Raw genomic sequence first — 25431 nt, forward strand, 5'->3', positions numbered from 1 at the left:
GGAATTTGTTGAAGCTGTTACAACTATTTGAAGAGTAAGGACGGAGGGTGTAAATGGGTACTGCAAAATAAGAATCTGCAACTGCTTGCAACAGATTCATAAAACGAGCAAAGACAAATTTGTTGAAGATGTTACAACAGATTTCTTCAATTCCAGCAGCATCACTGGAGGCGTTAGAGGCATCAACGGCTTATTGACTCGGTGTCGTGAAGGGGAAGAAGTCTAGGCCTTTGAGATCTGATTTTCTGATTTTTGTATTAAGAAAGAGTTTTTTTTTTTTTTGGAGGAAATTTCATCTAACGTCTGCTTCAATACTTTATCATCAGACCAAGATACCAATCTTTACTCTACTACCCCACCAATTTGAATTTATTCTCATTCTGATTTCTTTTTGTCCTTTTTTCTAGGTGGAAAAACGAAAAACACTTTCAGGCCCTTGCTAAATACCAATGCGCTAACAAGCCCTTGCAAATACCAATGAGCAACCAAGTAAAATGGTAAAATTGTCGACAAAGCAAAATTTAACCTTCATATGATTTTATGACAGTTTGTCATGCACCATACAGTAAAATTTGTGACCCACTAACACATTACTTTTTAATAAACATCTTTCTGAACTCATCATTAGACTTTGGCTTTTCATCTCCCTCCTCAGTCTTCGGTTCATTTGCAGTCCAACCAAGTGGTTTAACAACAGCTCTCGGGACTGCAAATGTGTTCTTCCCCTTAATCGGGACATTATCAACTCTATGCTTTTGAGTAGCAGATCCTCCAGCTGTACTGCTGTGATCAGCACCATGCACTGCCAATTTAACTTCAATGAGAAATATTACACAAAAGGGAGCTAAGGGGCAGGGCCAATAGAATAGAAGGGAAGATATCATCAAAAACTAAAATACCAGGGAGTTTTTTTTTTTTTTTTGATAGGTAATCAGAAAACTATTATTAATGAGAAAAAAAAAAAGGAAAAGTACAAGTTGTTCATGATGATGAACAACAAGAAAATATAGAACAAACAACACAACAAAAAGAGAAATCAGGAAACTAAGCTAAGGGAAAGCATAAACTCAGTGATAGAAGAACAATCAGTAAAACCCCAACAACGAGACCACTCCAAAAGACTCCTTTGGCATAGAACCTTTAATGAAGGGAGGGCAATAATAGATAAAAGCCCAATGCACCTATTGCAGTGTAGAAGTGCAAGAATATTCACTTGACATTTGTTGTGTGCGAGTACACAATCCATAAGTAAAAATTATGTAAGTGAAAAAGTATTTTATGAATTGATCACATAAATTTAATGTTGTTCAATTTTAAACAGAAAGTTCAAAAAACATACAATATTAACATGATATGTTAGCATAAAAGTCTAGTCCCAAATCTATATTTTTTTTCAAAATTAATCTTAAGTTATAGAACTTTGATAATCCTGTCTCTCAGATATACTACAAACTCCATTCATCCCTATACAGCTAACCCGTCCATTTAAACCATGACATGAGCCCACTCCTCCGATCTCTTGTCCAGTTAGAAAGTTTCTACATCATTTAATGTGGTCTTTTAGATAACAGCCAATTTCCAAAATTACTCTCCTAAAAACTTAAAACTCAAATAAATGAACCAAAGGGAAAGTTGAGAAAGTTATGAAAGTGTATCTTTTTGACTTTTCAAAGTGCACAAACATCTTGGGTCATCCCAAAATGGCATAGTGGACAAACAAAATGGGATGGAGCCATGGAGGTCCATCTTTAACATAAGTGATTTGCACCGCTATAACATCTGATACAGAAATGCCATCTAAGGAGAACAACAATTTGGGGAAACAAATGAAATAAGCACAAAAGTACAGCACTGCCACACACACACAACATTTAATTAGTAATGAAATTGGCACAAAATAATGTGACCACAGACACAAGCATGCCCTAGTGCAAACATGTGAAGTAAAGAATGATATAAATCCATTAGCTTACCATGTTCCCTTTGGCCATCACTGTAAGAGTTATCTTTTTTGTTTCTGTTTGGATTTGACCGAGCAATGCTCACCCTCTTTCCAAGTAACATCTGTTTGTTCTTTTCTACAGCTGCAGCAAGATGAGCATCATCGGAGAAATCCACGTATGCTAGTCCCTTCACAAATCAATTAAAAATTTAATAATAATCATCTTTCGTCATCATCATTCATTGTTATGGACACAAGAATGTTACAAGTTCACTATCATTAAAGAGATTCAAGCAGATCTTATAGAAGTATATCTAGCTTAAAATATTCTGTGGTACACTGCCTTGATTCTATCACCATAAATAATAACTGAATAAATTTCTAAAAAGGCACTTCTTTTGAAATATGAAACATGTCCTTTTCTTTTGGGCCATTTTCCTATTATAGTTTAATTGTTTTATAATATTGCTAGGAAGCATGATAGTTGCACACATACAAGGAACATAGATTAGAGAAACTAGTGTAAATGGCCCAAAAAACCCCCCACTGAAATTTATCGCATGCATTTCACAAAGAAGCTTGATAGTATGACAAGCTAACCCTTGGTTAAATTCAAGCCTTTAGTTCATCCTTACCTATCAACATCTAGAACATCTACTGAAATGTTCCATATGAAGACGCAAAAAAGTAGATCAAAAAAAACAAAAGGGAATGGATAAAAGACAGACCCTTGATTTTCCTGTGAATTTGTCTTGTGGTATTCGAATAGCAGTTACTCCACCCACATCACTGAAGAACTTACGTATATCTTCAGAATTTGCCTACAAAAATTGTGCCATCAATACTTGTAAAAAAAATTTGTACCATCAATATTAAAAATTCAAGAGTCTGCTCCAAGAATGAAGAGAAAAAGAGAGTTTTGACTCACCTTAAGGTTAATGTTTGATACAAATGCAGTGCATTGGTCCTTGTATACTTTAGTTTTTCCAGGGGTAGAATCTTTCATCTGTTGTTTTCCATAATTGTCTTTCATCTGTTCATTTCTGCTATTTTCATTGTCAATCTTGGCATTCATCTCTTCCACTTCATTTGTCTCAACTAAGTTCGGCTCGTGGGCTTTATCCTTCCCATACGCTTTCTTTGGGTTTTGAGCTGCATCTTTCTGTCGCTTTGCAGGAGACTGTTCTTGAGTTAAGTCTGAACCTGGCCTTCTCTTTTCACGAGCTTTTTTCTTAGAAGAATTTTCCCTTTCATCTGTTGATTTTGATTCCTGCTGTAACCTAAATAACTGGAGCTCTTCCAGGCGAGGAGTAACCTAAGAAAGCAGAAGGGTGAAAATTGTAAATCAACAAGAGATCTCCAGAGACATATATTTTTCAAGAAAATAGGATTGACATATTGATTCACTGCACCAATTTCAGTGAAACAGATCTAATGAATTATTTCTTTAAGAAAATGACAGGTTTTCATTTGCTTTTGGTGCTTTGTCAAGTGCATGTCAGATATTGTCCAACTACAAAGGACCTAAAAGGCAAAACAGGATCCATTCTGTGAACATGATAGTCGAAAAGTAGAGTATATTACAAGGGATAGAGAAACTCACAACACAATCAGCAGAGGACAAAACGGTTTCCTTTAATGAATAAAGGATCAGAATATTGAGGTTTATTAAAGGCATAAGATTTTTCAGTTCTTTAACACATCCAATATCTTCTTCTTTTTCTTTCTCTAATTTGTTAGGATTTATTGATCTCTTTGATTGTAATGGACCTAACGGTTCAATTTCATTTAGGCGTTCCTCTAGTGTACTAGGGTTGAACCCATTTTTGCAATCTTATACAATATTTACTTCTTAAAAAAAATGAATACTAAATAAAAATTGTTATGGTTCACTGTTCACCTTACCATATAACCAAGCATCAATATATAGCTCAATCTTGCATCTAAGTCAGATCTTGTTCATGTTTCCACACATTCAGTTAATTTTTTGTTGAGAGACATGGGTGATACAAGGAAGTCCACTTTGTAGAATGGAGTAGACTATGCTCACCATGGAATGAAAGTGAATTGGGGATTTGCAAATCAAGCATGTTCAATCGAGCTCTATTAGGGAAAATGGTTGTGGACATTTGGAAATGACAGATATCAACTTTGGAGACATATTACTTGTTTAAAATACAGAGAAACTGATGGGAAGGTAGGACTACAGAAGTTATGAGGAGTTTTCACAGGATAATCCTTTGGAGGAGTATTAGTGGAGATTGACGTGTATTTTCTACACATCAAATTCAGAATTGGGGATGGCACACAAGTTCAAATTTTAATGATCTTTGGTGTGGAAAATCTTGTCTCAAATAGTGATTTCTATATTTGCTTGGGCTGGCAGTAGACACAACTGCTTCAATTTCCCTACATGAGTGGAGGGCGGAGTTGAAATCCTCACTTTAGGTGGGCATTTCAATTTAGGGAGCTGGAGTCTCTGGACAAAATTTTTTGATTTGCCGCATTCTAATCTTCCAACCAGCCAAGTTGAGGACCAAGCATTCTGGAGGTTCAACAAGAATGGAAAGTTTGAAGGATGATCTTACTATAACACTTGATGGGCTCTACAGGAGTTCACTTCCCTTGGAGACATATTTGCCATGCCAAAGTAGCCCATAAGATACCTTTCTTTGCCTGGACAGAACTTTGGGTAGGTAATCTTCCTTTTATTTCATAGATAGCATGTTTTAATCATTGATTGGTGTTTTATGTGCAAGAATGGTGGGTAATCAGTTGAGCACCTTCTTTTCATTGTTCACTGGAAACAGATATATGGTCATTTGCGTTTGCATTCTTTGGGGTATCCTAGGTTATGCTGAAAATAGTGATACAGATGTTAGACTAGGGCTGAAGCAGAATTTTTATCTTGGGGCCCGGGGAGGCCAAGTAAGGGTATGGAAGAATATAAATCTAGAGTAAGGGGGTCATGTGTAATAGACTTTTTTTTTTGTGGGGGGGGGGGGGGGGGGGGGGGGGGGAACCTTATTTTATTAAGGCCAATAATAATCCCCTCCCCCCCCCCCCCCCCCAAAAAAAAAAAAAACCAAAAAGTGGTTCCACCCATGGTTAGACTTTTTTTTTTCCCCTCAAGTATGGTTAAGACTATTGGCACAGAATATTTCATCATCATAAAAATCCATATGATTTGAAAGGTCATCCCTTGTGTGTAATGCTGGACAGGTTCGAGAGAGGGGAACTTTGGTTGGTGTTGAACGCCCTAATCATGCTATCAACATTCAATGTGGAGACTTTTGTTCAATTGGCTGACTACCTTGGGTAGCCCATCCTCTTCATTTTTGGAATTTTTTTTATAAGTAAATAAAGCTTCATTGAATAAAACAAAAGAAAAAAAGAATTTCAATTAGCCATTCATATGTACTACATACAATATATATGAACATGGCACCAATTTTGTTCATAAACATTCAAATCAAAACTGAAGCAGAAAGGAATTTACCTTTTGTACAGCATGGTCAAAATCTTCAAGTGTACCATATTCCCTCTCAAAGCGCAACCAAGAATGGCAAATGTCCTGAATGATTCTGTTTTTTAGGAAGGGAAGATATCATCTAATCCAAAATGTATTACATAGCAAGTGAACTAAACCTATATAGGATTCATATGCCCAAAATAACATCAACAAACACCATGCCAATACAATTTTTCAACTTAGAAAGTGAAAGTATCTACTTATCAAATGAGAACGACCGTTCAAGAAATTTTAAGTCTGAACAAATTAAGGTATATGACAAACAACTACAATGAATGATGAAAACAAGGAAAATCAAGCTAAAGGTGTATATGAAAGTAATCAGATACCTCCATCAATATTTTTAAAAATAAATAAATAAATAAAACAGTCATACACAAGTAATATGAAAATAAAATAAAATGATGATATAAGACCGGAATGGCTTGAGGTATAATCCACCAAAAGCAAAGTTTTACTTAGAAACACAGTCTAAACCTTTAGGATATTTCCTTTTCAATGTAAAGCATTCATTCAACTTTTGTTTTATGTTGTTTTTCCTTTAACTCATTATTTCACTTAACCTTTGATAAAACTGCATTTCCACTATTAAGTTTAAATCTATTACCCTTCAAGTGCAGTCAATCTTGTCCAGAACCCTTTTGTTTGTAGAAAACAATTTATTGTCTAACTTTGCATATGATCACACCTAGATTTCATCAATTAATATAATTCTCAACAAATAAAATACACCTGTAATCTAGGAAGCACAGACACGGACACGTTTACGGGTACGACACAGAGACTTGAGCAATTACTGAAAAATTATAACATGACACGGCGGGTACAATACTCATACAACACGAATACGCCACCCCGAATTAAGTGTTTGTGCTTCCTAGGGCCTAGGTAGTAACGCATACCATGTAAACCTTCTGTCACTCCCATAAATGCAAATTAATCCCTATTGTATAGAGGAACTAGCAAACAAACAATCAAGTAAAAATGTGATGAAAAGCTTTCGTATGACAAAAGAAATTTAACTATACCTCTGAGCCAGTCCCCGCAAATCTTTTACTGTAGCACCTCTTATAGATGGACCTAGCTTCATTTATATGACCTGCTTCAATTTCCATTGCTATATAACCTTTCCAGGCTTCCAACATTGAACCACTGCAAAATAAAAACAGCAAGTTGCTGGCAAACTAGAAAAGAAGTTACAGAAAAATCAAATAATTCTATCTTCTTAATATGGCAGAAAAGAGATATTGTCAAACCAAATCTTTAGCAAACTCTCCCAAACTCCACGAGCTGCATTTAAATCTTTTCCCAGATTTAGCTCTAAACGGGCCCAATAACCATGCAATCGCACCAAACCCTCTGTGTTCTTCAAGTGCTGTGATAAGTAATCCGAAGCATTCTGGAAGTAATAGATTATAATCAATGAAAGAATCAAAATACATTACTTTTCAAATAATACTAAAATAAGTAAAAATTTCACCGTTCAACATGTATTGAGGTTACATCAGTCACCCAACCCACAGGCCTCTGAGGTCCAAAAATTAAGATTCAGAGACAAAGACAAAGACTGGACAAAACCATTTGGTTTTGTTGACCAGGTACCTGAAAGGTTTCCCTTATTATCGAATAATCCCCTACTTCACCAGTAAATGAGAGTCTTCGTCTTAGGCCATCCGCTCGAGTGAGGAATAGATCAAAATACTGAAACAACAAGATCCAGTAAACAGAGGTAGTCAGCTCAAACATGCACACACACATATATATAATTGGATGTTGAATTAACCCATAAAAAGTAATTAGGAGACTATCCACACCTCATCAATGGTTGAAAAGGTGCACTGCAGTGACTTCTCAAATACCTGAAATCAATGAGCAAAACTATCTGAGAAATTTTTTTTATTCTTTTCCCTGATAAGCAAAATCACCTGATTAGCTTAACATAAGATGCGGAAATCCTAAATTGGAAAAAGCGCGGAATGGACTTTTCAGTACTAGACGTTTTTAAATCTACTGTTTCCTTCTAATAAAGATGAAGACAGTACCAAGAATGTTAATTATATGAGGGGAAAAAATATGGAGAGAAAAATAAATAGAATAGGAAGCAATATCTACATAACATTTATCAAAATATTCAGCCCTATCAAAGGAACTAACATGCAAAAAAGAAAGCAAAAGCAATAGAACTTGAAAATCAATTTAAAACTTACTTTAGGAGTCATCAGAATTTCTTTATATATTTTTGTGTGAGTTTGTCTTCCAACAAAATAATTACTGCATCTGACAAGCGCCTAAATGGACCCCAAAACTCAACTGAGGAAACATTTTCCCTCAGTGACACCTGTCCAAGACTAACATTCTATTTGGTTCAAGGGAAGAGGGAAGAAAGGGAAAGGGGGAGAGGAAAAAGGTACTTTACTCTTGTTTAGTCAGGTAGAAGTTGAGAAGGGGAAAGGAAATGAAATGATTGGGAGGAAAATGGAGGGAGAGAATATTTAAATTTTGTTCTTGATAAGTATAAAATTTAGAAAAAGAAAAATCATCAGGTATACTAGATGCTCAACATATGTAAGTTATGACATTACACTGATCAATAATCTCTAATAAGTTTGAGTAAAGGAGACTTCCTGATGTCAACATACAATCAAATAGAGTTTGCAGAAAATATGATTTCAGATGCACAGTAGTTCTCTCTCACCCATTAAAGATTCTTGCATTCCTTTTCCTCTAGATGCACCACATCAAGCAGAGAGAATATTTAAATTTTATTTATTTTTAATCCCACCATTTTTTTTTTTTTTGATAGGTAATCCCACCATATATATAATGTCCTCCCACTATTCCCTGATAGCCAAACCTCATGAGGGACGAAGTTTTCCTTTCTTTCCATTTTCTCTTCTTCACCTCTCTCTCGCTTTCCTTTCTCTTTTTTCCCCCCACCATTTCGCCAAACATAGTATAAGAGCAGTCAAATGGAATATTAGCCTCCCCAATAGAATGCCTCTTAAGATATCTAAAAATTACCCAGGAGTCCAAACGCCCCCATGTTCAACTATTAGCTTGAAGACTTTTTAATCAATACTTGAAATTTTTAAATTAAATCCTAATATTATAAAGTGAATATGAAGTACTTATATGGTAGTACTATATGAACAATCCCAAAGAAATGAACCAAAACATAGTATACAGTATACACTTAACTAAGACAACAAGCTAGTTTGCATGAAATGAAACTTACACGGGCCAAAATGAGTTCTCTTTAATTAAGTAATCTCTTTCTTCCTTTTATAGCTTTGAGCCAAAACCTACAGGTTATGCAAACTTTTACCAGGATTTCACATATATTATTGAATTGAATTTAAGAACTTCTGTATCTAGAATCTTAGCTAACTATACATGGCTAGTAGTTTTTCCCTCAAAGCTCAAAAAAGTGGAAGAAAAAAAAGCAGGAGGAAGGGAGAGACTAAGGAGCATTTGACAAAGCTTGCCTATATGCTCCGTTCTTTTTGTTTTTTTGTTTTTGGTCAGTAACATTTCATAAATGACTAATAATCAAAATCTCTAATTGAGGATTTGGAGAGACAAATGCAATTTATGCTAAAAGGATTGTCTCTTAATCAGCAGCGACAGATTTTCCTCATTAACCATGATAAAATATATATATATATATATATATATATTTTTTTTTTAAGTTCAACTATGATACTTGTTCATCTTTAATTTAAGCTTCAAAATATTAAAATGAGTTCCCATAAAACAATTGCTCCAAAGGAAAGGCACCAATTGTAACATACAGCAGCTAATTCTTCCTCAGAAGCACGGCCACGTTCCAAGCAAAGCAAATATCGAACCCAAAGTTCTCCAACCCAGGGACAATTCTTTGTGGCCCTGGAATAAACCTCTCTCACAACATTGCCTACCTGAAGACAAATAAATATATTAGGACTTGGATTGCAAAAAACACTCCTCAGGAAAAAATCATAGCAAAAAATTAGAAGGGAAAACCTTCAAGGTTTTGTCCAAATAGCGAGTGTAGTCAAGCCATAGGTCACTTGCTATTGGAAAGTCAGCAATAGCACGTTCATACAGAACTTGTACCCGGGCTGGATCTCCAGAAGACTCTTCAAATTTTAAGTAGATCTGCAAAATCATCTCTTTTAGAACTTAAAAAAATAAATAAATAAATAACATCATTTCTGTACTAGCACAGAGAGAAAGAGAGAGTCTAAATAATATAAAGGTACTTAAAACTCATGCTTTCTAAAATGAATCTAGTAAACTTCTAATTTAAATTCTATATACCACAAATTGTTGAAGTCTTTCTGAATCAGATATATCCTGCCTTGAAATCTGTTCTTCAAGATGAACACGTGCATTATACCCCTCCAAGGCTTTCTGGTAAGCTGTGGCAACATGAGAAGAAATCCCATCCAAATCACTGGATTCAACATCAAGAACTTTTCCTTGTTCCACCTCCCAAGCCTTATAAGCCTGAAGTGTTGACTTCATGTTAACAAGAGGGACAGATAACTGTCGCTGGAATAGAGTTCGAATGCGCTGATTCTGCTTTTCTTTTGCCTGCAATATAAAAGAAGAGCCTCTCTTACAGATAGATCTTAGACGAAAAAAAAAAATTTTAAATAAAATAATCGATAATTCCAAGCAATATAGCAGATTTTTTAGTTAATATCATAAAATTCCTAATCAAACAATAAAAAAGGTTACTGAACAAGTTCTAACCTGAATATCAGACTCGTCAATAGTAAGCAATATAGCTTGCTCGAATGTCCTGTATGCTTCCCATAGTTTGATGCCTTCGGTAACATGCAAACCAGCTGCAGTAAGAGCACGCTCAAACAGATTTCTTGCCTTTGAAATGCCAGCAGGCAAACAATCACGTACCATTGGATCATATTCTTGAACAAAAGTCAAGTAGTCATACCAAAGGGAGACAGACTGCAACAAAAAACAATCAATTGCCTCGATTCTTTAAGCAATATCTTCACCATTGTTGTTAGAAAATATGCAGTTAATCATTTCCCCAGGATTCCACATTCAGTACAGACTAAAAGTGATCCGAATTTATTCAATCCAAAGACTGAAAAGCCAAAATTCTAATACAAAGTGATTCCCATTTTACCTTCAAAATGGCTCACAACCACATGTACATAGGCAAGATGATGAAATCAAACTACACACATAAATAGGTTTCCTCTTTTTGATAGGTACAAACATAAATAACTAATAAAATTTGAACATATTGGGATTAAAAAACAAATCCCATCTTCTCAATTATAAACATATTTTCAAATCATATGGTTCACAGGTCAGAGTACAAGCTGATTAAGATTTTGGTAAAAACAATCTTTGTGCCAACAAATCAACATTACAAACATGCTAATGTTTGGCAATGTAGCTAAGAAAGTAGATGCATATATTGTCATTAATGGTGGACTTTTTTTGAACTAGTACTATGAGCAATTTTGAGAGAGAAAATCCAAATTCAGTTATTAAGATCGATAACGAACCAAATAATCGAACACGCCTCGTTCGTAAAGCTTTTCGATTGCGGCAACAGCCTCGGGCCTACAATAACAGTAACAACAAAACGAAACCAACTATTATGCAAAAGAATTAATCAAAAACACAGAAGCAAAAGGCTAGGGATGAGGATGATACTGAGTGGTGGCGAGAGAAGCTTCGTCTTTAGCCCAATCCTGCCACATGGAAGGAGTCAATGGGAAGAGGAGGCTCATGGCCTCTCTTGCTTGTCTCAGCTTCTCTATCTCTCCCATTTTCCTTAGTAGTCTTATGTACTGGACATGAGAGTCGTAGTTCGCAGGGTTGGAGGAGAGCTCCGTTTCCAGGGTTTGGAGCTCCACTTTCTGCTGGGATTCGTCTTCGGAGTCGGAATCGGATTCGGATTCGGAGTGAGAGTCGGAGGCATCGTCGGAAGCGAGAGAGTTAGGGTTTTGGGGCACGTCGGGCATGGGTTGGTCGGTGGTTTCTTCTTGTTCTTCTTCTTCTTCAAGTATGGTGGTTAGGGTTTCCTCCATTGCAAATGGAACTGAACTGAACTGTACTGAGTGCTAACTGCAGTAGACACGCTCAAAAGCCCAGAGAGTCGTCGCAGACAATTTTTTGAGAATTTGGGATCGCATGTCTTTTTCTTTTGGGTTTTTTAAAAAAATAACTATAAAACACATACTATATTATAAGTTATACAAGGTTTCAAACTAATTGCATTTCTAGCAATTCGAGTCCAGTGGACTCGATTTACCCAGAAAAATGACGTGAACAAAGTAGGAAATCGAGTTTGCTGAACTCGATTTCTATACATAGAAATCGAGTTTAATAAACTCAATTTCTGTGTACAGAAACCAAGTTTAACAAACTCGGTTTCTATACATAGAAACCGAGTTTATTAAAATCGATTTCTATGTATAGAAAACGATTTCAATAAAACTGAGAATGCTCATTTCTGCTCAAAAAATCTCAACATTACACCCAACAAAAAAAAAAAAAAAAAAAAAAAAAAAAAAAAAAAAAACATAAGACCCAGAAACCACATAGAAGATCAACCCAAAAACCACATAGAAGATCAAATGAGAAAATGATACCGGTTGTTGGGACGGCGACGGCGACGGCATCGGAGCGGAGGGGCGATGAAGATGGTTTTTGTCGGCGGGTACGGGTGCTCGAAAGAGAGGTTCGGGTCAGATCGGATCTCGCCGTTGGAGTCGTCGAGCTGGACTATCTCGACCCGGTTGGGGAACTGCTCGAGGAGGCTCGCGATGGCTAGACGGTACTTCTTGTCGCGGCGGACGCTCCAGTTCATGGCGTAGACGTGCCACGGCGCCTCGTACGTGTATATTTCTGACCGCTTTTGTTGCTCGTCGGCCCCTCCGCTCCGATGCCGTCGCCCCTCCGTTCCGTCGCCGTCGCCGTCCCAACAACCGGTATCATTTTCTCATTTGATCTTCTATGTGGTTTTTGGGTTGATCTTCTATGTGGTTTCTGGGTCTTATGTTCTTTTTTTTTTTTTTTTTTTTTTGTTGGGTGTAGTAATGTTGAGATTTTTTGAGCAGAAATGAGCATTCTCAGTTTTATTGAAATCGGTTTCTATACATAGAAATCGATTTTAATAAACTCGGTTTCTATGTATAGAAACCGAGTTTGTTAAACTTGATTTCTGTACACAGAAATTGAGTTTATTAAACTCGATTTCTATGTATAGAAATCGAGTTCAGCAAACTCGATTTCCTACTTTGTCCACGTCATTTTTCTGGGTAAATCGAGTCCATTGGACTCGAATTGCTAGAAATGCAATTAGTTTGAAACCTTGTCTAACTTATAATATAGTATGTGTTTTATAGTTATTTTTTTTAAAAACCCTTTTCTTTTTCTTTTTTGGTTAAAAGGATCGCATGTCTTTTCCTCTTTTTTTCATCCAAAATTATTTGAATTTTTTAATCCAAAAATTAACATACTACCTTTTTTTTTTTTTTTAACTTGCAAATTATTTGTCCTTGAAATCATTTTTGTTTCTGTAGTTTTGGATTTTATTATTTTCATCCTTTGAAATTTATATTTATTGCCAAGTTAATATTATATTTAATTTTCAATAAAGATATATATATATATAACATTATAACCTTTGGATTTATCGATTTTTTTCATAAATAATCAAAGGACAACTCATTCTGAAAAATGAATTTCTTAAAGTAGAGCGGTAAATATAGGTATAAATGAACCATGTTGATGGTGTCACAGAATCCCCAAACCCATAACTCGTCCATATGTCTCGTCCAACGAAAGAAGCAACAATAGGCGGAGAGAATTGCAACCGTACCAGCGACCCTCGTCCGTATATGGACGGGCTTAATACCTTAAGATCTACTCGTCATTTATGGACGACAAGCCTTCCAAGATGATCTCGTCCGTCTTTCATTAAAAGTGGACGAGATCATCCTGGAGGTCTCGTCCATCCTCATTATGGATGGACTAAAAGTGGACGAGATCATCCTGGAGGTCTCGTCCATCCTCATTATGGATGGACTAAAAGTGGACGAGATCATCCTGGAGGTCTCGTCCATCCTCATTATGGATGGACTAAACGTGGACGAGCTACTCATGAAGGTCTCGTCCATCTTCATTATGGATGGACGAGTTCATCGGCCCGTCCGACCTAAGTAACTTCCACAGCGGTTACTCCCAATTCTCCGGACTCCTCGACACTGGGAACGGTTACCAAATAGATAACCGTTCCACACACTATATAAGGCTTCTTCGATGAAGGAAAAAGGTATTCAGACACTTTCTTACTTTTAAGAGAACACTTCTTCGTTACAGAGAGTTCCAAATAACTAACTTGATCATCGGAGGATTTTTGGCCGGTCGACACCGGTCCCCTCTGATTCTGTGTCTTTGGTATTACAGGAGATAGCCCGAAGATCAACGTTCAAGTCTTATCAACCCACTGATAACCAAGGAATCATCAGTTGGCGCCGTCTGTGGGGACGATTGTTTCACAATTTGTTTCTTCGTGACAAAGGGTTGATGGTTCGGACTAGATCACGGGCTACTAGCCCAGGCCATCAGGGTAGCAGCAACCCGCATCGCGATCGCCAGTCTGCGCCGGTCATGCAATCATCTGCCCAACAAGCACAATCTATGGCAGACGCTATGGCGGAGTTGACTCGCCAAAACCAAGAATTGCGAATGGAGATTAATATGAGGAGGCAAACACAAGAAGAACGTGAAGGAAGACAAACAGATAGTCACGGTGGAAGAGAGAACACCGAAGTTGGAAGTCAGTTCAGAGGCACCACTTCACGAACGGTACCATACTTGAAGGAAGAAATGGATCAAATGAAGAGAGTTATGGAGGAAATGAAGGAGAATATGAAAAAGGCGAATCCGATAGAAGACTTGGTTCACAGGACAGATTCTCCCTTTACGGCTTCCATCAACGGTCACCCACTACCATCAAAGTTCAAGTTGCCTTCTCTGGATTCATATGATGGAACACGTGACCCGTTTGATCATATAGCCACTTTCAAAACCACCATGCATCTTCAAGGAGTGCCTGATGAAATAATGTGTAGGGCCTTCCCAACCACCCTTAAGGGTTCGGCGCGAGTTTGGTTTAGCAAACTACCTCCGAATTCGGTGAGTTCTTTTGAAGAGTTGAGCAAGTTATTTGTTAACAATTTCATTGGAGGACAAAGGCATAAGCGTTCCTCGTCCAGTTTGTTGACAATAGAGCAGGGAGAGAACGAAAGCCTTCGGTCATTTATCACCCGTTTTAACAGAGAAGCTCTCAGTGTGGACGAAGCAGATGATAAGCTTCTACTGGCAGCCTTCCACAATGGGGTGAATTCAGATCTGTTTATACACAAGCTCTATGAAAAAGAGCCCCAGTCCATGGCCGAACTCGTCCATTCGGCTCAGAATTTTATGAATGCAGAAGATGCAATCATTGCTAAGAAGAGGAAGAGGTCCGAGAGAATGGACGCAAATCCCAGTCGTCAGCATGAGCAAGGTACTCGTCCAAAGAAGGGACGGATGGAGGAAAGGAGAGATCGAGAAAGTAAGAAGCCAGGCCCTCCAGTACGGAACCAGCAGTATACCCCTTTAAACGCCCCACTTGAGCAAGTCCTTATGCAAATCAAGGATGATCCTTCCTTGAAGTGGCCAGAGAAGATGAAGGGTGATCCCAATAAGCGCAACAGGAACAAGTATTGTCGCTTCCATAGGGATCATGGTCATGACACGGACGAGTGTTTTGACTTGAAGCAGCAAATTGAAAATCTCATAAGGCAAGGGAAGTTAAGGGGTTTCCTTGGACGAGACCAGAGGGACGAGAAACAGAAGGGAAAGATGGAAGATTCATCGCGACCACCACTCGGGGAGATAAGAGTCATCATTGGAGGAAGTACAACTGGCCAGTCGTCCAAATCCAAGAAAGCATACTTGAAAGTAGTACAGAGCGTCCAACTTTCTGGACTATCACCAAGAGCAAGATCCACGGACGAGCGGGCAATCACTTTTACGGACGAGGACGCCGACAGAATTCATCACCCTCATGATGATGCCCTCGTCATCTCTTTACTAATTGCAAACTACACAACCAGAAGAGTGCTTGTGGACAATGGAAGCTCAGCAGACATTTTGTATTATCCAGCCTTTCAGCAGATGAGATTAGGACGAGACCAGCTCCGTCCAGTGAACTCCCCCCTAGTAGGCTTTGGGGGGATGAAGGTGCAACCAGTGGGTACCATTTCCCTATCCGTGGTAGTGGGGGCATATCCACAACAGATTACCAAGGATGTGAACTTCCTTGTGGTAGATTGTCCATCCTCTTACAATGCCATCATTGGGAGGCCAACTTTGAATAGTTGGAAAGCTGTTACCTCTACTTACCACTTATCAGTCAAGTTTCCAACAGAACACGGGGTAGGACGGGTACAAGGTGACCAACTGGCAGCAAGAGAGTGTTACTTGGCCATGCTGGCCATGGATGAACAAGTTCAAGCAATGAACATTGAAGAAAAGAGGGTTGTAGCAGAACCTACTGAAGCATTGGAAGATATTTCCTTGGATGAAGATAACCCTGAGAGGTGTACCAGGGTGGGAGCAGATTTAGAAGAGAAGATTAAGACAGACCTCGTCCAGTTTTTGAAGAAAAACATCGACGTGTTTGCGTGGAGTCACGAGGATATGCCGGGTATAGACCCTAGTGTCATTACCCACCATTTAAATGTATGTCCTTCCTCCAAGCCTGTGCGGCAAAAGAAGAGGGTGTTTGCCCCTGAGAGAGATAATGCAATCAAGGACGAGGTTCAAAAGCTGATGGTAGCAAAGTTCATTCGGGAGGTGTACTACCCGGATTGGTTGGCCAATGTAGTAATGGTCAAAAAAGCGAATGGCAAGTGGAGAATGTGCGTGGACTTCACTGATCTGAACAAGGCTTGCCCAAAGGACAGCTATCCGTTACCGCGCATTGACCAGTTAGTAGACTCAACTGCAGGCCACAAATTGCTTAGCTTCATGGATGCCTTTTCAGGATATAATCAGATAAGAATGGACGAGGCTGATCAAGAGAAGACATCTTTTGTCACCAGTCAAGGCTTATTCTGCTATAAAGTGATGCCGTTTGGTTTAAAGAATGCAAGGGCGACATACCAGAGGTTGGTCAACCACATGTTCCGTCCGCAGATTGGGCGGAATGTGGAAGTCTATGTAGATGACATGCTGGTGAAAAGCCAGGACGAAGGAAGACATCTAGACGACCTGCAGGAGACATTTGAGACGTTGAGGCAGTATCACATGAAGCTGAATCCTAGCAAATGTGCCTTTGGAGTATCGTCAGGGAAATTCCTTGGCTTTATGGTATCCCATAGGGGAATTGAAGCGAATCCAGATAAAATTCATGCAATACTGGACATGAAGCCACCGCAAAATACCAAGGAAATTCAATCCCTCACTGGACGAGTCGCTGCGCTTAACAGGTTTGTCTCTAAGGCTACTGACAAATGTTTGCCATTTTTTAAGGTTCTCAAAAAAGCATTTGAATGGACCGACGACTGTCAGAGAGCTTTCGAAGATTTGAAGGTATACCTTACCATGGCACCGCTGCTGAGTCCATCAGTGGAAGGAGAGGAACTATATTTGTACCTAGCGGTAACCCCACATGCAGTGAGCTCAGCATTGATAAGAGAGGAAGATAAAGTACAAAGACCTGTGTATTATACAAGCAAGGCATTGAAAGGAGCGGAAGGACGATATCCACAAATGGAGAAGTTGGCCTTCGCACTAATCACAGCTTCAAGGAAGCTGAGGCATTATTTCCAAGCACATGTCATTAATGTTATGACAGATCATCCTCTCAAAAAGGCAATGAATAGACTGGATGCTGCAGGACGATTAATCCAGTGGGCTGTGGAGCTAAGTGAGTTTGATATCAGATATCAACCAAGGCATGCCATAAAAGCTCAAGCCCTAGCAGATTTTATTGCAGAGTTTACCCCAAGTCATAACGAGGCAGAGGACAGCAAGAGATGGATCGTCCACGTGGATGGTTCGTCTACACGGCATGCAGGAGGAATTGGTGTGGTCCTGCAGTCCCCAGAGGGAGACAAGCTGAAACATAAAGTCCGTCTACAATACCAAACGACAAACAATGAAGCCGAATATGAAGCCCTCCTCAAAGGGCTAGAATTGGCGAAGTCCGTGGAAGCCAAGTCCATACGTGTCATGGGAGATTCCCAACTGATCATGGGGCAAGTGAATGGGATGTATGAAGCGAAGGAAGGACGAATGAAGAAATACCTTGGTAGGGTGATGCGCCTTGTGAAAAGGTTTGAAAAAGCTGACTTCGTTCAAATCCCCAGGGAGGAGAACGTGGAAGCTGATACTATAGCAAAAGAGGCCTCAGCAGATGAATCATTAGAGAAGTCAGATGAAGTTCAGTATATGCCAAGTATAGATGCCCAGGAAGTACAGCAGGTAGATAACAAAGAAGATTGGATGACTCCCATTATATCATATTTGAAAGATGGACGACTACCAGAAGAAAAGGACGAAGCCAGAAAGGTGAGGGTGAGATCAGCTAGATACGTCCTTATGAATGAAGTGCTATACAAGAGAGGTTTCTCTCAACCTTACCTTAGGTGCCTAGCTCCAGACGAAGCAAACTACGTGCTGAGAGAAGTTCACGAAGGGGCCTGTGGCAATCACTCAGGAGCCAGATCACTTGTCCACAAGATCGTCCGTGCAGGATATTACTGGCCGAACATGCAAGCTGATGCAAAAGCATATGTTAAAGTCTGCGACCAATGCCAGCGATTTAGCAATGTCCCCAGGCAACCGTCGGAATACCTCACCCCAATGGTAGCACCGTGGCCCTTCGCACAATGGGGATTGGATATCTTGGGTCCCTTCCCTTTGGGAGTAAGGCAGATGAAGTTTTTAGTTGTGGGCATCGATTACTTCACCAAATGGGTGGAGGCAGAACCGTTGGCAAATATCACACAACAGAATGTTAAAAACTTCGTGTGGAAGAACATTGTTTGCAGATTTGGAGTGCCGAGGGTATTGGTGTCTGACAACGGACGGCAATTTGACAATGCACTCTTCAAGGACTTTTGCTTACACTTTGGAATTCAGAACCATTACTCCTCACCTGCACACCCCCAAGCCAACGGCCAAGCTGAAGTAGCAAACCGATCCTTGTTGAAAATCATCAAAACTCGGCTTGAGGGGGCAAAGGGAATATGGCCAGATGAATTACCAGGAGTTTTATGGGCATACAGGACCACTGTGAGGACCCCTACAGGGGAGACTCCTTTCAAGTTGGCCTATGGAAGCGATGCAGTCATACCTGCAGAAGTGCATATGGCTAATCACAGGGTGATGACGTATCAAGACAAGGATAATGAGGACCAGCTTCGTCTGAACCTCGATCTAATAGACGAGGTAAGGGCAAACGCAGAATACAGGGCAGCAAAGTATAAGAACCTCATGGCTAAGCAGTATGATGCGATGGTGAAGCCTAGGCGATTCCATATAGGAGATCTCGTCCTGAGAAAGGTCTCTTTGTCAACCAAGAACCCAGCACATGGGAAGTTGGGCCCAAACTGGGAAGGACCCTATAGAATAATCAACTGTAAAAGGCAAGGATCCTACTACCTGGAGGCCCTGGACGGGAGAAAATTGGAACATCCTTGGAATGTGGAGCACCTGAGGAGGTACTACCAGTAAGAGTGAACCTATGGACGAGACTTGGGTCTTATCTGTCTACTAGCGTACTATTATGAGTGATGCTGTTTGATACTACTATGTTTGGTATTGTTTGTGTGTGAAGTTTGAAACTATGATTTACTTTTTATAGTTGTGTTGTGGTTATGGACGAAGTCATGAAGTATGTATTTATTAAATAAAAAGGCATCAGTGTGCATATGCCTTGTCTGTAAACAATATTTATGTTATGTACAAAATGTTGTGTGAATTCTCCATGATATTATCGTCCAATTCAATCCTCAAGAGGGTTGAAAAATCCAAGACGAACAAAATCTCTGGACGCAGAGATGTAACGTCTAAATTTTCTTGAATAAAAGAAACCACATCCATACTCGTCCAACTCATGGACGAGGTAAAGCCAACTGAAACAATCCAAATTCTGGACGAGACAAAAAGTTGGCAAAATAAGTAGACGGTATGAAAAATTAGTTTGCAAGTCTTAAGACGAATCAAGCTAATTAAAAATACTACCTGCTAAGACGAGTTAGACTACAAGAAAAATATGTATTCTCGGCATGGACGAGCTAAGAATAAAATAGCTTAGCAGCATCCGTCCATGCAAAGAAAATGAAATCACTCGTCCATTCAAAGAAAATGAAATCATTTATCCATGCAAAGAAAATAAAACTTCATTCAAAGGGTGGACATCTTACGTCCAAAAACCCTTGATTAGTTTGAAAAGTAGAAATAGTATACTTAAAAAACCCGTCCTAAAACCATGGACGAGTATAATGTATTCTTGTTACATAAAGAAGGTCCAAAAACAAAGGACCAAACACAAAAGTTACAAAAAAAGAAAAAGCAAAGCTACAAAGTTTAAAATCCCGTCCTAAGAAGGGGGAGCATTCACTGTAGGCTCGTCCTGAGGAGGCTGAGTGCTGGCGTCGTCTTCCACGTTGACATCATCAGAGCCAGTCTGGAGGAGAGAGCTTGTGGCAGCAGCAAGGTTAAGCTTGATTGTGCTGAAGTCAACTTCAGGAAAGTTTTCAACAGCGTCCATTCTGAAATCTTCAAAACCAGCTGCATAATTGCGATCCAAAGTGTCTGTATACTCTTTGGACGACTTGAACTCAGCCACAGCGTCCTCTCTTGCCTTGGAAAGACGAGCATTCAACTCATTGTTCACCTGTTGTAAGTGATCAATGCGCGTCTCCTTCTCCAATGCATCCGTCCTTAGCTCCTCAATCAGCTTGTTATGCTCTTTGACCTCGTCCTTAGCTTTTTCAGCAAACCCAGCCCATTTCTTACAGTCAGCGTTCACCTCCTGAATCCTCGTCTCCAACAAGACTCTCGTCTTGTCCAGCTCCGTTGCCTGTCTAGACGCTGCTATAAACTTCGACATGGCCTGTGAACAGAGAACAACATAGAATGATTAAATGAGGAAAGTTTAATAACTAAACAAGGACGAGGGATACTGGCATACCTTGAAAAGGTCATGGACGCCTGAATGCTCAAATTCCTTCAAGCCCATGTTATAGCACATGTTTATATCCTCGTCCTTGACGGCCATCTGGAACCGTTCCCAAGCCAGGTCTTCATTTGCAATAATATTCATAGAAGGCTGGGACGAGCCAGGCATGGTAGATCTGGCCACAGGAGTTCTGGGAGGAGTCTTGGACGGGGTGGACTCAACTGGAGTGGACGAGTCCACATCAACTATTTGGACGGCAGGCTGAGACGAGGGTGGTTTGGACTTGACCACCTTGGACGAGCTTTGTTTAGCCCTTTTATCTCTTCGACTGGGGAGCCCATCCAGATCAATGTTCTTAGGCAAGAACTTTCTTTTGTCCCCAGCCGTTGGACGATCCTGGGCTTGACCCTCAGGACGTTTCCCCTCTCCTGCGATCTCTTTTCCTCGGTTCTCTTTCATTGTTGACATTCCTAGGACGAGATGAACAAATGAGGAATGTATACATAAAAAAGAAAAAGAAAGGAAGGTTAAGTTAAAAACTTACTTTTTCGCACAGTGACTTCGTGGGCTATAGCTTCGTCTGAAGGCTCGGGACCTAAACCCCACTTGGCCAGACGCCTAAGCGTGACAAGGGAATGGAAGCTCCTGTCTGCGTGTAGACGGGCCCTGTGGACGCGGTCACGGTGAAATTTGCTCAAGGACGGACGTTTGGCAGCTACAAAACAATGAACAAACAAAGGTTAGAAATTGTAAATGTACTAAATAGAAGAATAAAAGTAGACGAGGGGAAGGGACGTACCTTCTGGACGAAGGTTCCCCAGGTCCCCAGTGTAAGGAGGAAAGGGATCCCTGCCAACGTCCACAGGGTTCCCTGCCCAGAAGCCTGAAATAAAAATAAACTCCGTCTTCCACTTCCTATCAGACGAAGCTAGGGACTTGATCAACCTACAATCATTCCCTCTAGCAGTAAATTGGTAAAAACCTTCAGACTGACTTATGGCAGAAGGTTTATAACAATAAAGGAACTCGTCCACTGTAAGAGGACGGTCCCTACCAAAAACTTCCCTCCACAAAATTTGCATGGAGATAATTAATCTCCATGCGTTGGGATTGAATTGACAAACACCTAGACCTAATTTGACTAGTAACTCCCTAGCAAAGGCATTTAAAGGAAACCTAAGGCCACCTAGGAAGTAAGATTCATAGACGCCTATTCCAAAACGGGGCTCACAACACCATTCTCCACGGACGGGTAGCCTAGGGTTAAACTCGTCTGGGATTTGATACCAGGACCTAAGGTTACCTAACCTCTGTTCGTCCGTCTTAGAATGGACGCCTACAGCGCAACTGAAGACGGTTTCTACCTCGTCCGTAGGATTGGACGGAGAACCAGCTTGAGAGCCAGAAGCTCTCCTAAGCTGTTCTTGGACGACTTCAATAGGAAGCCCAGGGGCCCCAGAAGAGTAGTTCTCGTCCGTGCTTCCTCCACTCTCATCACTAACACTCCTGGAGCTAGACCTATCACTAGTATCATCACAATACTCGTCTATAACCTTATCAAGGCTATCTGTGGACGAGGAAGCAACAGACATCCCTAAGAAGAAACTTAAACCTAAAGACGAGAAAAAGAAGAGTACCTGGCTCTAGACGGAAGAAGACTCTAGACGCAGAGAACTCCTAGACGAGGCTCTAGACGATGGATGTCAAGGAAGAAAATTTCTGGAATGAGGAGGGTCAAGGGAGGCATTCCACTATTTATAGGATGCTGACCTGGGTAATCGAAACGACCCAACCAATACAGAAGCAACACGTGGCATCAATCTTGGAAAAATAAATCGACAGAGTCAGTCTCTAATAAGAAAAGGACACGTGGTACAATAATCGTTAACCAATTGTGCCCAAGAACGTTCAACCTTTTGGACGACTCACATGGACGAGGGGGCAACTGATGGTGTCACAGAATCCCCAAACCCATAACTCGTCCATATGTCTCGTCCAACGAAAGAAGCAACAATAGGCGGAGAGAATTGCAACCGTACCAGCGACCCTCGTCCGTATATGGACGGGCTTAATACCTTAAGATCTACTCGTCATTTATGGACGACAAGCCTTCCAAGATGATCTCGTCCGTCTTTCATTAAAAGTGGACGAGATCATCCTGGAGGTCTCGTCCATCCTCATTATGGATGGACTAAAAGTGGACGAGATCATCCTGGAGGTCTCGTCCATCCTCATTATGGATGGACTAAAAGTGGACGAGATCATCCTGGAGGTCTCGTCCATCCTCATTATGGATGGACTAAACGTGGACGAGCTACTCATGAAGGTCTCGTCCATCTTCATTATGGATGGACGAGTTCATCGGCCCGTCCGACCTAAGTAACTTCCACAGCGGTTACTCCCAATTCTCCGGACTCCTCGACACTGGGAACGGTTACCAAATAGATAACCGTTCCACACACTATATAAGGCTTCTTCGATGAAGGAAAAAGGTATTCAGACACTTTCTTACTTTTAAGAGAACACTTCTTCGTTACAGAGAGTTCCAAATAACTAACTTGATCATCGGAGGATTTTTGGCCGGTCGACACCGGTCCCCTCTGATTCTGTGTCTTTGGTATTACAGGAGATAGCCCGAAGATCAACGTTCAAGTCTTATCAACCCACTGATAACCAAGGAATCATCACATGTCATTTATACATAATTCATGCTTGACTCAATAAAAAAAAATCATTCATTTTTGTTTATGTATAAACAAATCAAGTTTGAGCCTTAGTTTTTAGCTTATTTAATAAATAGACTAAATTCAAGGGGAAACAAAAAATTATGAATAGATTTGTGAACATTAGCTTGATACTAATTAAAAAATTAAAAAGCTAAGTTTAGGCTTGTTTAAGAGCTTAATAATAAGCTTGAAAATTATAATTTGTATTTTACTATTAATTTTAAGTAACTGAGAGTTCTTTTTTCAAAAATAGAAAAAAGTAATTGGAAGTTTGGACCAGATAAGGTTTTAACAAACTTGACAATGTACTTGTGTCGGATTTGAAGCTTAACAACTTGAACTCAAGCTTTTAGATTTTTTGATGAGCTTGAACTTAAATATCATTTATAGACTTGGTTTGAGCTTGGATGTTACTTTCGCCGTTAAGCCAAGTTCAAACACTCACTACTTGACAAAGCTTAGTTTGTTTACAAGCTTGTCAAATAAACATTATTAGTCAAACTTTTACTGTATAATATATAATATACTAATTGTAAGGACACGTTTTGGTTCACAGCCTAGGAGATTTGGACAATGGCCCAATGAACCCAAAACAATAAATTTGTTAGAGAATCGGCTTGTTACTGAATGTTCAATGAGTTAGAATGTAGATCACAATAGGCTAGTTGATATTAGAATGAACAAGACAAACAGTTTGAAAATGAAAAATACTCATCGATCGGGTCCGAGGTAGGTATGTTCTTATATATTTCTCTTAGACTTTTACAAATATTCAAGTTATTGGTTACAGACTTTCTCCAACAAAAAAAAAAAAAGTTCTTGGTTACACAGTGATTTCTTTTCTGGATTTCTCCTCCTGTCTTTCTGTAATGGAGTCATTCCCTTTTATATTCCCTTCCTCTCTTTCATCTCAGCCCTTCACGTGTAGCTCAGATTACTAATCTCCTTGATACTTATTCCATCAACACCTTTCTAAAGTCTTTGTGGGTAGCTGTACGGCTGAAAGTCACTGTTCAGATATCACTTCCACATTAATGCGGTTAGGGGGCTAGATGCAAAGCAGAGCATTCAATGCGGTGGTAGCAGCGTTCTTCCTAGATATTTCTCAATTATCTATTGACTCATCTTTTTCTTAAGTTTATCCTCCTAAGCACGGTTGCCTACTGTCCAGTATTTGATGGCAGTGGCGACTCCACGAATTTTGTCCAGGGTGTTCCTATTTCACTTTGAAAAAATTTCGGGTCATTTCAGTCTATTTCAGGTGTTTCGGGATGTTTCGGTAAATACCGGCTGAAATTCAAGATTTGACCGGCATGAAGTTTGTGCTTTAAAAAAAAAAAGGTTCTTAAAACCAAAACAAATTTGCATTTTATACACCGAAAAACCTCAAAAGGAAAAAAAAAATGAAAAGAAAAGAAATGAACAAAGGTACCTATACAATAAACTATAAGTTCATTTGAAATATTAATAAAATTATTAATTATTGTTGTTTAGTTGTTTTATTAATTTGTTTGTCTTTTATAAACTTTAATTAGTTATATTGTTATTTCATTAATTATAAAATTATTAATTGTTGTTTAGTCTAACATAATTTAATTTGTTTGTCTTTAATAATGTATTGGTTAATTAAATTATTAATTGTTAAGGTCATGAGTCAGCTGCCAATCAGAAAATTTCACAATCACAAATCACAATAATATTACACTAAAAAACAATATCTCACCAACTAACCAACACTAATACCAATACCAACACACACTAACCAATAGATAAGAATCATAAAATAAAGCCAAATTCAAAAAGTCAAAAAATAGGCAAAATATTAATAAAGTTAAAGCTTCACTGCTTCAACCAATCATAGTTCAGATAAAGTTACTCTTCATAGTTCAAATAAAGTTACTCTTAAAAAATAAAGAGAGAGACAGAGACAGAGACTCATTCATTTCATTTCAGAGAGAGAGAGAGAGACTGAGAGAGAGTCAGAGAGAAAAAAGGAGAGAAATACATTGAGGGAGCACCA

The 25431-nt window shown here is 39.3% G+C and overlaps 3 protein-coding genes across 4 annotated transcripts; 1 reads left to right on the plus strand and 2 right to left on the minus strand.

The window, feature by feature from the left end:
* Positions 1 to 503: 503 nt before the first annotated feature.
* LOC126716102 (uncharacterized) lies at positions 504 to 11652 on the minus strand. Of its 2 annotated transcripts, none has more exons than XM_050417104.1 (15): positions 11151 to 11652; positions 11000 to 11057; positions 10212 to 10427; positions 9774 to 10049; positions 9477 to 9611; positions 9266 to 9391; positions 7289 to 7333; positions 7077 to 7175; positions 6731 to 6873; positions 6503 to 6626; positions 5442 to 5516; positions 2871 to 3257; positions 2671 to 2763; positions 1974 to 2130; positions 504 to 814 (listed from the first exon to the last, which is right to left on the minus strand). In XM_050417104.1, the coding sequence occupies exons 1-15, from the start codon at positions 11525 to 11527 to the stop codon at positions 591 to 593; spliced, it is 2535 nt and encodes an 844-aa protein (XP_050273061.1). In that variant the 5' UTR covers positions 11528 to 11652; the 3' UTR covers positions 504 to 590. The 2 variants fall into 2 exon arrangements, with proteins under 2 accessions (XP_050273061.1, XP_050273062.1); XM_050417105.1 differs by having other exon boundaries at positions 504 to 802; positions 11151 to 11651.
* Positions 11653 to 17099: 5447 nt separating this feature from the next.
* On the plus strand, positions 17100 to 18580 carry LOC126706174 (uncharacterized). Its single transcript, XM_050405491.1, has 3 exons — positions 17100 to 17583; positions 17686 to 18476; positions 18551 to 18580. Exons 1-3 carry the CDS (start codon positions 17100 to 17102, stop codon positions 18578 to 18580), a joined length of 1305 nt encoding a protein of 434 aa, XP_050261448.1.
* Positions 18581 to 19944: 1364 nt separating this feature from the next.
* LOC126706183 (uncharacterized) lies at positions 19945 to 22277 on the minus strand. Its single transcript, XM_050405503.1, has 4 exons — positions 21485 to 22277; positions 21230 to 21400; positions 20698 to 21155; positions 19945 to 20619 (listed from the first exon to the last, which is right to left on the minus strand). Exons 1-4 carry the CDS (start codon positions 22275 to 22277, stop codon positions 20104 to 20106), a joined length of 1938 nt encoding a protein of 645 aa, XP_050261460.1. The 3' UTR covers positions 19945 to 20103.
* Between the last annotated feature and the right edge of the window lie 3154 nt (positions 22278 to 25431).

The sequence above is a fragment of the Quercus robur genome, chromosome 2, assembly GCF_932294415.1.
Source record: "Quercus robur chromosome 2, dhQueRobu3.1, whole genome shotgun sequence".
NCBI lineage: Eukaryota > Viridiplantae > Streptophyta > Magnoliopsida > Fagales > Fagaceae > Quercus > Quercus robur.